Genomic DNA, 12,160 nt, shown 5'->3' with positions numbered 1-12,160 from the left:
GGTGCGTGTATTCATAAACAAACACAAATACATACATATACTTGTTAATGCAGGGACTGGCAAACTATGGCCTAGAACCCATCTAACTCTGGCCTGTACTTTTATGGACACAAAATAGGAATGGTATACACACACGCACACACAGACACACACATGTATATTTATCAAATTAAAGGGTTGCACAGCAAAAATAAGGGGAAATGAATGAATGAACAACATAAACTCTTTGTGGACTATCAACCTAAAATATTTTGCATCAGGTCTTTTACAGAACAACCCTGCCAGCCTGTGTATTGATGTATTGTTCCTTGCTAGAATTGCCAGCTTCTTCATTTTTCACAATCATATCCATGCCATATTGAATGGTCCCTGGCACAATGACGATGCTAAATAAACATTTTTATGTGGATGTGCAAATGATGACGACAGTTAGGTTACACGGGAAGTTGGCAGATGAAGCAGAATTCAAACCTGCTTGTCTTTCATTCCACAGTTGGGTCCTGAAATTCAAGAGCATTAGTCATTTGAACCTCCTTCATGTCTGCCCAGGTTCCCCTTTATACACCATGTCTTACACATATATTAGGAAGAGCGCTCTTAGGTGGGTGATGGAAGGAGACAAAGTTAGGATGTGTTATGGAGAGCCTCGGGAGCTCTCGCACGAATCAGCTTACGCCTGGCTCCTGCCATGTTCAACTGAATCTTATTGCCTTCGTCTCTTCTACCTTCACCTAGCATCTGAACAAAACAAGGCCAGCATTCTGTTCTCACTATGCACATTGTGAAACTGAGTTTTGAGGAGGTATAAGCAATTGACTATAAAATGTAGCAAAAATTATCGACTCCAGAGCTATTACTTTCAGTGGTTTTCCACTCTACCAAACTGGATCAGCACACATTTCATCATTCAGCACACATTTTATAATTCTGCTGATGGGAAAAAAATGTTACCAGAGACCTGGAGGAATTTTTGTAATGGCGGAACTCTCCCAGCAACCCCTAAGAAACTAGGGGTGCTATAACTCACTTGAAGTTCTACGAGGTGCAGGAAAACCTCCCCAGCTACAAATGACCTAAGTTTGCCAGAGGCGGCATCAATATCAGAACCTACAGTTAAAGCAATGAATAGAACAGCCAAGACAATCACATCCTGGGATTTTTATTGATATAACAATAGCCCAAGATCCAGGAGCAGCCAGGCCCGTGGCCACCTTTAAGAAAGAAACCAAGAGAACTGACGATTATGCTAGCTGGCATGAAGAGCCACAGCTGTCATCTTTTGGGTCAGCTGCTGCTTCAAATCAGTCATCCTCTGAGGCAGCTGCCTTTCGAGTTCAGGGTGTCTGGCTAAGACTACACGTGTTTCATAGCTTGAAGGGCAGCCTTAGCCACTGCAACTGCCAGGGTCAATGGCATCCTACCGAGAAGAGGCCATGGTGACACACCCTGGTCGCATCCAAATGCTGGTTATAAGTTCAGTGTGTGTGTGTGTGTGTGTGTGTGTGTGTGTGTGTGTGTGTGTGTGTGTAAGTAACGATCCATCTTCAAACGCGACTTATTCTAATTCCCTGATGTATGATCAGGCTGTACATACCTCCCACCTGCCCACCTCCTCCAACTCTTCCCCCTTCCACGATCACCCCACAGAAAATGTAGTCTCTGTAACAGAAGCAGGATTTTGTCCATTTCTCCATCTCTTCACCCTACTCAGAAAATAGCACCGTGCTCAAGGAGCTTAAACAAATGTAATTTTTGATGTCAGAATATGGCAGGACCAGGTGTGGTGGCACACTCCTTCCTTTAATCCCAGGACTCAGGAAGCTGAGGCAGGGAGATCTCTGTAAGTCCTAGGCCAGCCTGGTGTACAGAGTGAGTCCAGTACAGCGGTACAGTGACAGCTACATAGTGAGACCCTGTCTAAAAAAATAAAAAAGGCGAGGAATTTACTCATTAAATATCTATGATTATTATGTGAAATTTAACAATAATATTTTTCTAAATCTATGGAGACTTTAGTAAAAAAAAAAAACGTTTAAATGACAATGTAACTACAAATGTATCACTTCTTTTAGGTAATTTCTCTCTCTCCCTCCCTCCTTCTTACCCTCCATCTCTCACTTTGAAGCAGCATTGTTTGTAGCTCAGACTAGCCTCAAGCCCTCATTCTTTCTCCCTTGGCCTCCTGAGTGCTGTGCCACTACATTTGGCTTTAAAAGTCTCTTTATAGGGGGCTGGAGAGATGGCTCAGTGGTTAAGAGCATTGCCTGCTCTTCCAAAGGTCCTGAGTTCAATTCCCAGCAACCACATGGTGGCTCACAACCATCTGTAATGGGGTCTGGTGCCCCCTTCTGGCCTTCAGGCATACACACAGACAGAATATTGTATACATAATAAATAAATAAATATTTTTAAAAAAAAGTCTCTTTATAAAATAAATCATCCTGGTTTCTATGGAAGCAACATTAATCATTGCAGTGAAGAAAATAAGGCCAAAGTCAAATGCTTCAGTAATGGGTTGGTTAGTTTTCTCATCGCGGTGACAATGGGCAACTTAAAACGGGGAAGGTTTATTGGAACTCATGATTTGAGGAGATGCAGTCCTTAGGCAGGGAGGGCACGGCAGCAGGGGCAGCATAGAGTAGCTGTTCACATTGAAAACAGACGGAGAGGAGTGTCGGTGCCAAGTTAGCTTTCCTGTTTCCATCTCTGTTCAGTCTGGGGTTCTCAGTCCTTGGGACGGTAAGTCTCCTCATCTCAGTTAAACGCCTTGGAAGATAATACCTCACAGACCCGCTCAAAGGTGTGTCCCATTAATGCCCTGGTACTCTTCAATCCAACCGGCAATCAAAACCAACCTTTACACCTGCGAAGTCTTTGTGTTAAAAATAATAAAAGTAAGCAGATGTGGGTTGAGAGTTCGTGATAGTCGGTGTGAAGCCATGACATTCACTGGATGCAGTATACTGCGAAGATGTCTGGCTCCTGAATCCGCATGTGAAAAAGATGCATCTGAGACCCCTGCCTGTTCACCACATCAAGCATTAAGAAATGTGTCCTTCTTATTGTCAGGCTTGAGAAAGAGATCCAAGACCTTGAAAAGGCTGAACTGCAAATCTCAGCCAATGAGGAGGCAATTCTGAAGAAGCTAAAATCAATTGAGAGGACGACAGAAGACATAATAAGAGTGAGTGTAACTCAGCTGTAAGCTATGGTTCCCCCTGAAAAGAATCCACAAATGTTATTTCTTCAAAGTATTGCTATATTTAGATCTTTACTTTTTAAACTAAGCTCAGCATGGAAATCTTTTATATTACAGTCTGTGAAGGTGGAAAAGGAAGCAATCCCAGAAGGTATGTTTTGTAAGCAACCTGTTCCATGTCGAAACTGGATCATTTTCATAAGATTGTTGGCCTTGTTTTAATATTAGAAATATCTTACGTGTACTTTGAATTCCTATCAACTTTCCAGAGTCAATTGAGGACATCTATGCTAACATCCCTGACCTTCCAAGTTCCTACGTACCTTCCAGATTAAGAAAGGAAAGACATGAAGGCCAAGATGATGATGAACAAAACAGAAAAGGTATTTGAGAGCCTGCTTTCAATGACATGCTTTCAATCTCAGGTCTCTTCTTCTAAGATTGGTGCACGTATGTATAGTGCGTGTGAGTGTGGAAGCACGCATGCCACGGCATTCACATAGAGGTCAGAGGACAGTTTTCCCTCTTCCTCCCTTGGCTGAGGCAGGGTTTCTCTTGTGTCTGCCAATATACAGCATACTGCAGGCTAGCTGACGCATGAGTTTCCAGCCAGTTCTCCTGTCTGCATCCCGCCTCACCTAAGGACAGCTGCACACCATCACATCTGCCTTTTTATTTTAATGTTGGTTCCAGGTATTGAACTAAAGTCATCAGGCAGCAAATTTTTGCCCACTGAGCCATATCCCTGGCCCCTCAATTTCAGAGTTTATATTTAATCTTCACAGCTTGCCTGTGTTTCCAGTTTAGGCAAAGGTCCATTTTACAAAGTTCTCAGGGCTACGGGGCAGTTCCCACGGCTTGCACAGTTAGGAATAATGAGGGTGAAGTATTTATTCCGTGCATTTTGTTCCCTTCCAAAATAGGCAGGAACAATAAGATAAGGCCTGAAACAGGCAAGTAACGCTTCCAAACCCCTCTGCTCAAAAATTTCATCCAGAAGATATTGAGTTATGAAATATTTTTGAAGTGAAAATGTCCCCTTGGAAAGATCAGGTATTATTTAACTTCATGGGATAATGATTTTCATAGAGCTAATACTTTAAAGTCTCAGGGAAATGAAGGTTTGGCCAAAGAGGAAGAATTTGAATTTTAGAATTGAAGGAGGAGCTAGTTTCCATCTGCAGGTAGCAGTCCCTTATTCAGGTAGCAGGTATTTAATAACTAACTACTATACACCAAGCTCACTTAGGCACATGGCAGGTGTTTATCAAGCATTCAGGGAGTACAATGCAGAAGAAAGAGGAAGAGATGTGAGGCAGAGGGAAGATGGATAGAGACCTTGCAGGTTTAACTGGGTACCCAGGGAAAGGCATGACACATCAGGCAACAGGGGACACAAGAAGTATAAGATGAGCTAAAGGAAAACCGGAAGATATACCAAAAGCAAGTGCCGACACATTCTAACTCTATGAATGCTGTTCCTGTCACCTGTTAAAATTCCATCCACGGGCTCTTGCCTGGGTCAGGAGACAGACGCCAGCTTCTGCCCCCGCACCGCCCCGTTCACCGGTCACCTCCAGTTCAGTTGTCCAGTATAGTTGCTGCTGCTCTATTTTCAGCCCTTCATCTGCTTGCAAGTGGTGTTAAATTGGGAGGATAAAAGGGAATGTCTAGAGAGAAGTATCAGCAATTAAGAGCACCTGCTACTCTTGCGGATGACCAAGGTTCAAGTCCCAGCAGCCACATGGCAGCTCACAAACATCTGTAACTCCAGTTCCAGGTGTTCTAGTGCCCTGTTCTGATGTCGTTGGGCACCAGGCATACACATGGTGCATAGACATACATGTGGTAAAACACCGATAATGCATAAGATAAAGTATTTCTGTATTTTGAAAGAGAAAGAGAGAAAGGGAACTCCAGGCTTCTGACTTCTTCGGGTACAGGGACGCATCTTACCACTTTCCACACTGTGAAGACCTTAGAGCACTTTACAGTTTCAGTCGGCAACTGGGCTTGCAACAGGGCTGTGAGAACAGATCCCACTGCTGCGTGTTGTACCTGCCACAGCCCACAGTATGGCTGGTCTTCCAAAGAAGAAGGCAGGAATTCTTCTTAATAAGGAAACAAAAGTGTCTAGGTCTGGCTGGCCACTTTTAGTCACTGGAAAAGGGTATCTTTTGGTTCTCTGTGAAAATATCAGCTACGTAGACCTGTTTCTCTTCCTCACTCCTCCATACTATTTTTTCAAAATTCTTCACTTCTTCAGCCACCATGTTGCTATATGGTTGGTTATTATAAAACAAATTGGTAAAACCGAAGGGGAGATTACAGATGTATTTTTATGTGTATATGTGTGTGTGTGCACCACGTTCGTGTAGGGGCATGTGGGGGCCAGGGGGCATCAGATCCCCCTGGAGGTGGAGTTATAGGAGGTTGTGAGCCTCCTAACAAGGATGCTAGGAATGTAACTCAGTCCTTCTAGAGCCATCTCTCCAGCATTCAAATCACAAAGGTGGTTTTGGGGGGTTTGTTGTTACTATGCTTTACTTTGCTTTGCTTTGCTCTGCTTTGTTTTGTTCGAGACAGGGTTTCTCTGTGTAGCTTTGGCTGTCCTAGAATTTAATAGACCAGCCTGATGGCGAACTCACAGAGACTCAGCTGCCTCTGCCTTCCGAGTGCTGGGATTCAAGGTGTGTGCCACCACTGCTGAGTTAAAAGTTTTTAAATGTCATTTAAAAGAACATCAAAGGGTATAAAAGCAAACAAACTAGTTTATAAGAGAAAGGGAGTACTAAATCTTGCATTAAATTTGTCTTTTAACAGCTTTGTATGCCATGGAAATTAAAGTTGAAAAAGATTTGAAGACTGGGGAAAGTATTGTTCTGTCTTCAATACCCCTCCCATCAGATGACTTTAAAAGCATGGGGATAAAGGTATACGATGATGGGCAGAAGTCAGTCTACGCTGTCAGCTCCAATCAGAACACAACCTACAATGGCACTGATGGCCTTGCACCCGTCGAAGTGGAGGATCTCCTGAGACAAGCCTCAGAGAGGAACTCGAAGTCACCCACGGAGTACCATGAGCCCGTGTATGCCAATCCGTTTTGCAGGCCTCTGACCCCACAGAGAGAAAGAGTAAGCCCTGGACCAAACTTTCAAGAAAGGATAATGATGAGAGCTAACGGATTGGGCAACCATGCAAATGAATCCATGCACAATCTGAACGATGGGCTTTCAGAGGGGAGAAGCAATGGTCCCTCTCACACCAGCCCTATTCGGCCAACACCTCAGCCCCGATCAACAGTTCAGCAAGCAGAAGAGATGGTTCACACCCAACAAAAGAGGGTGGGGACTCCCTGGGAAGAATCGAACACCAGGCAGAATGAACAGGAGGTTTCTCCAAGGACAGGACTGAGCCCCCGCAGAGCGAGTCCTGAGAAATCAGGACCTCAGGGTTCTTCACCCACTTGCCAGGAGGAGGCCGAAGATGTAAGATACAACGTCGTTCATTCTCTGCCTTCTGATGTGGATGACGCAGAACCGGTGACGATGATTTTCATGGGGTATCAGCAGGCAGACGACAATGAGGAAGAAAAGAAGCTTCTGACGGGGTACGACGGGGTCATCCATGCCGAGCTGGTCGTGATCGATGACGAGGGGGAGGAGGATGAAGGACAAGCCGAGACGCCATCCTACCATCCCGTAGCTCCCTGTAGTCAGGTTTACCAGCCAACCAAACCAACCCCGCTTCCTAGAAAGAGATCAGAAGTTAGACCTCTTGAAAACACAAACCATAAATCTCCCCACAAAAATTCCATATCTCTGAAAGAGCAAGAGGAACGCTTAGGCAGCCCTGCCCACCACTCTCCCCCAGGCGTCCCAATGGCTGGAGATGGGACTGAGGATCCGTCCTTAACAGGTAATAAAAATGACAAGGCATGCTACTGCTGTTTACTTATGTGATCGTCTTCTCTGTGTTAATGAACGTTCTGACTTTCAGCTCCTATGACCACCTCATAAACTAACGCTCACTGACAGTCTTTCTTAACACCGATCCGAATTATTATCATCAGGCCAGAGTAAGTCACTTCAAAAGATAATGAAAGTGAAAATTCTGTCGTGAGGTTTCAATATCACATTGAGTGCCCTTAACTACTGGAAATGTGTCTTCTATGAGGGAGCAATACCAAGTGTGAATAATTGGGGTTGCTAATGCATGTCATGTCCTGGTCATCAGAAGCAGACTTTCCCCCAGAGAATCCAATGACAACTACTTGCCCGTGCCTCCCCATGACTTACACTTTACTCATAAATTAACAAGTAGCCTTAATTTTGCAAAGAAATAGCAAACACGGACTATTTTCCTCTCATTTTATTACTCTGCTAGATCTCCTTTCTCTATACTTTTATACTTATATTAACTTCGGTTCTTCAATTTTCTACACTTTAAGCTTAGAATGTCATTTTATCTTGCATCATCTACGACTCAACTTTTCATAGTCTTCTCCAACTTAGCATATCTAATTTTTTCTGTTTTCTATATAGCTACATTTCTCATCCTCTATGAAGTTTTTTATGGCTTCCTATCTATCTCCTTGGCTCTCTTAACACTGAATGGGAAGTAACTGTAACTTTTTCTACAAACTGACAGCTCCTCAATTTTAAGTTCCTTGTTATCACTCAAGCATAGCAAATGGTTGTCATTTGTGGCAAAATAAATAAGGACCTGACAAAAATAATTAGAATAACTGAACAAACCCTAGCGAAAAATCTAAGTCAAATTATACAAATGCACAGGCTCTAAATGTTAGAAATGGAAGGTCATTTTAAATGTTGCTAATTGAAGGATGCACATTGAAAAGCAATAACTACTCAGTAGCAGACAGCCCAGCAAGTATAACCTGATAGTTTTATAGAAGTACCTATAAATTCAAGCTGTTTCTTCCTCTTCGAACCATAAGCCCAATCTTGTGTTGCTCATAGACCCATATTGGGGACATTCTTCCATTCTTCTAAGTCCTTAAGTTAGATGAACCCATCGTAAGTTGAATCATTCGGAGAATTTCTATCCTCTTGAGAAATGTTCACTCACAGATATTCCTCAGACTCTGGAGTAATGTTCCCCCATGATGGACAGCTGCAGATACTAAGTTCCTTTCCATTTGGAGAGTGAGCTTTGTTTGCAGTCAATCGTTTCCTTTGAAATTGGTTCTTAAAACAACACACGAGGCACGGAGAAAAGGAACGCCATATTTATGGGCAGTTGCATTGACATGAACCACTGTAAAGAACAAAAGCAAACACTCCCTTTTTGATCTGGGATATTAGCCAGCTCCTCCCAAACACCCTCACTCTTTCTCCCCCTAACCACATTAACATTTACCCCAAGAAAAATGGCAGGAAGTGACTAACATTTCCACACAACATTAACCATGCTACAGAACTAAAATTGTGAAAACAGGAAAACCTGTTCCAGACAAGTAACAATGCAAAGTCTTTTACTATCGAACTAAATATCTTGTAAAGAGAATGCTCCAAATTCCTTACGTTTCATTGTGGTGTTGTTTTACCTCTCTGCCTTCCAATAGATTAGAGTGGAGGTGTTTAGTATGAATGACTTTTAAAAAATAAGTTAATCATATTATGCTTTCAGGGGCCATCTGTGTACTTTAAGAACATAGCTACTACCTATGTACTTCAATTTCAATTTCATAAGTACATTTTACACCATGCTTTCGACATTGCACACACACACACACAGAGAGAGAGAGAAAAAGAGAGAGAGAGAGAGAAATGCTACATAATTAAAAAAAACACAATTTAAGTCAATTTCTTTATATAAAGTACAAATATCCTATTAAATACTAATGGCTCTGGTAGACACAATAATTAAGAATTATAAGTCTCTTTTTGCTTGTTATACATATAGTTATCAAAATCATATCTCAAGAGCAATTCATAGGGTTGTGGGAGATAGCTCAATGGGTAAGAGCACTTGGTCTATCAAATAAGGACATGAGTTTGATTCCATTCACCCATATGGTGAATGGTGTGCATACCTGTAACCCCATCATTACAGAAGCAGAGACTACCCAGCCTAGCCAGAACAGTGAGCTTCTGGTTCGGGGAGAGCCCTGTCTCAAGGCAACAAGGCATGGAGTAATTAATAGAGGAAGACACCTGATGTCCTGCTGTGGCCTCCTGTGTATACCAGTGCATGGATCACAAACACACACACACACACACACACACACACTGAGTTTTCAACTTGAAAGACTACTTGTAGGTGGAAGAAAAATGAAAACTAGTCCAGTGTGGATAGTCTAAAGACAGTATATTTTAGTAAAAATTTGAACACTGTAAAACATGACAGAAAAACTTAGGTAATCTTATGTCTATCTGCTTGATATGGTCCAGACACACCCACTATTGTGTGGCTTCCACAAGCTTTCCATGAGATTCTACTACCCCCACCAACAACAACTAGACAACTGTCTTTCTTTGTTAGACCTCACACACCTATTCTTGTCCCAGATCAATATTCTGTGGACCATTAAAACATCAATGGTACTTTGGGGTGAAGAGGTAGAAAGACCTGATTTAGGATTGGAACTGCTAGCAGGGGTCAAGGAAGACTGAGGGTGGAACTATCTGTCTGAGTGGTTGTAGGGGAACAGGACCGGGATCAGAGAAGGGCAGAAGGGTCAAGAGAACTGATGCCACATTGTTTAGGGAGATGCTCCCTGCATCACCTGGGCCTGCTCTATCTCCACACCCCCTCTCTGGAATTAGGGCTATTGCCACAGCCTTAGGAAAAGGAGTACTGGTGCTAGCTGACTTCACTGCATGTCCTGGCACACAGGGTGGGCTCTGTCTTCAGACATAACCGTAGGGAACAGGATCTTGTCCCTGCTGTAAAACAGACCTTTAAACAATCCCTTATCCCTGCTCTCTCCCGGCACTGGTAATGCAAGGGGCCACAAAACCCAAGAGCAGCCCTTCATGAAGCCTTGCCTGCTGCCTCTTCTGCTGCTGTGGGATTGCAGACTGTTCCTCAGAGGTCTCCACCCAGCAGCTCCCAGCACCAGAGCCCAGCCGGCTGACTGAGCAAAGGAAAATCTCTCAACACATCCTGAAGTCAAAAGGATATTCTTGTTCTTGTGGGTAGAAGTGATCATTCCTCTTTGCTTCCAAAGGGAAATCATGCTTTTTACCTTCCTTGAAATGAAACGATCTCACAGAACTAGCTAGCATGGCAATGAAGATGGCCTCAGGACAGAAGCAGGTCCCCATCTCTTCTTAGATTTTTATAAAAGGCTTTTTGGAGATAGAATCATTTATTTGATTAAAAGATAATAACGTGTGGCATAGAGATGGGCAAAAAAGCAGGTCTTCCCTTTTATTGTTTCATTAAAACAAAATTGTACAATTAGTTAAATGGTTGCTTCTTGGGCCATTTTACACATGAATGTAATATTACATAATTAATATAATCATTTGCTCAGTGCCTTGAAAGCATCTTTTAACTTTTGGAACACGACTGAGGCAGCTATACTCAAAGGCCCTAAATATTAAGGTATGATACCAGGACACCAAAGGAGTGTTATAAATTCTACACTCACATTTTTGAAAATGTTTTCTACAGCCAACACTTCATCAGCGGTAGGACATCAGAGAGAGACACCTGCCATTCGAAAGTATAATCACACATTACTGCCCAGTTATTGTTCACACTGTTTTATATATACACTTAGGCTTGTCATTGTTTATCCTTTGGCCAACCAAGCTTAATGAGATTTTTTTACAAGACCTAATCACTAGATATAGTTTAAGTATTAGTATCTTCTTTTGTTCAGTGGTACATAGTTAAGAATGTGCACAACATTGACGTAAAGGAATAGATATCTAGGCTGACGGTGAAAACATGTGACATCCATCTGTACTGTGTGTGCTCTGCTCATCCTCTGACCTTTGTAGACACAGGCTCCTCCTAGCTCTCACCTTACCCCTGCCCTAAGTTAACCACAGCTCATTATTTCTATCTTTTTATGCTACTATAACAATGCTCACGCTGTTGGATAAAACCATCTGAGGTATGTTCTCGACTTTCCTGCCTTCTATGAAATGGTCATTTAGAGTAAAAATTGTGATCCTTTTATAACTTGCTTTATTTTTTACTTTAATTTACAGCTTTAAGGATAAGAATGGCAAAGCTGGGGAAGAAGGTCATCTGAGAGCCTTAGTGCCCACATGAAGAACCTTTGGAGAAGCCAAGAAATGCCTGAAAATTTCTCTTCTGGATACTTTTATTTCTTTTTCCCAAAGTCCAAATATATATATAATTATTCCCATAGTAAGTCACATAAATAAATAGTAGTCTTTATTCGTGGAAAAAAATTCTCCCAAAACTGGGGAAAACAAATGCTAACTTTTCCAGTTACTTGACATGACTCAGTGGGTTGGGGGAACCAGTATATTTTTATTGTATTGATACCAAAGCATTTCTAATAAGAGCTTGTTAAATTTAAGAATAAAGTTATTTAAAATATCTTGACAATCTTAACTGGTGTTGTAATGTTGCTAATGCAAAGATCGTACATAGGTGCACCTCATCCCAGAGATATCAGCCGGAAGGGAAGTGGAAGGAAGTAGGAACTTTGACGCAAACTCTCTAAAGTTCAGTATCTCTTTAAGGTAGCTGAAATCTCATGCCAAAGATCAACCCAGTCAGCTCAGTTGAGATTCCAAACCACCGCACTCATCCAAAAGGCATACATGACAATTACGCTCGTGTTTTGAGAGCGCGCTTAGATCATTTTGCTAACGCACATGACTTTCCAGAAGAGAACAGGCACATTCATTTTTCCTCTGGTACCATCCTCTCTTTAACTCAGTTCAAAGTGCAGTAAATTATTGTAGCTTAAGAACACTAGTAAGGAACTTCCCACATTCTCTAAGG

The 12,160-nt window shown here is 42.3% G+C and overlaps 1 protein-coding gene across 1 annotated transcript in view; it reads left to right on the top strand.

Moving 5' to 3' along the window:
• The window catches only part of Palmd (palmdelphin), a 48,144-nt gene extending 36,386 nt beyond the window's left edge, over positions 1–11,758 (top strand). Inside the window, exons 4-8 of the mRNA XM_057794137.1 lie at positions 3,070–3,184; positions 3,317–3,350; positions 3,469–3,582; positions 6,023–7,120; positions 11,392–11,758. Coding sequence (XP_057650120.1) covers positions 3,070–3,184; positions 3,317–3,350; positions 3,469–3,582; positions 6,023–7,120; positions 11,392–11,435 — 1,405 coding nt within the window. The 3' untranslated portion in view covers positions 11,436–11,758. The remainder of the gene's footprint in view (positions 1–3,069; positions 3,185–3,316; positions 3,351–3,468; positions 3,583–6,022; positions 7,121–11,391) is intronic.
• Positions 11,759–12,160: the final 402 nt, after the last annotated feature.

The sequence above is a fragment of the Chionomys nivalis genome, chromosome 18 (assembly GCF_950005125.1).
Source record: "Chionomys nivalis chromosome 18, mChiNiv1.1, whole genome shotgun sequence".
NCBI classification, from domain to species: Eukaryota; Metazoa; Chordata; class Mammalia; order Rodentia; family Cricetidae; genus Chionomys; species Chionomys nivalis.
This window is presented reverse-complemented; position numbering and strand designations above follow the sequence as displayed.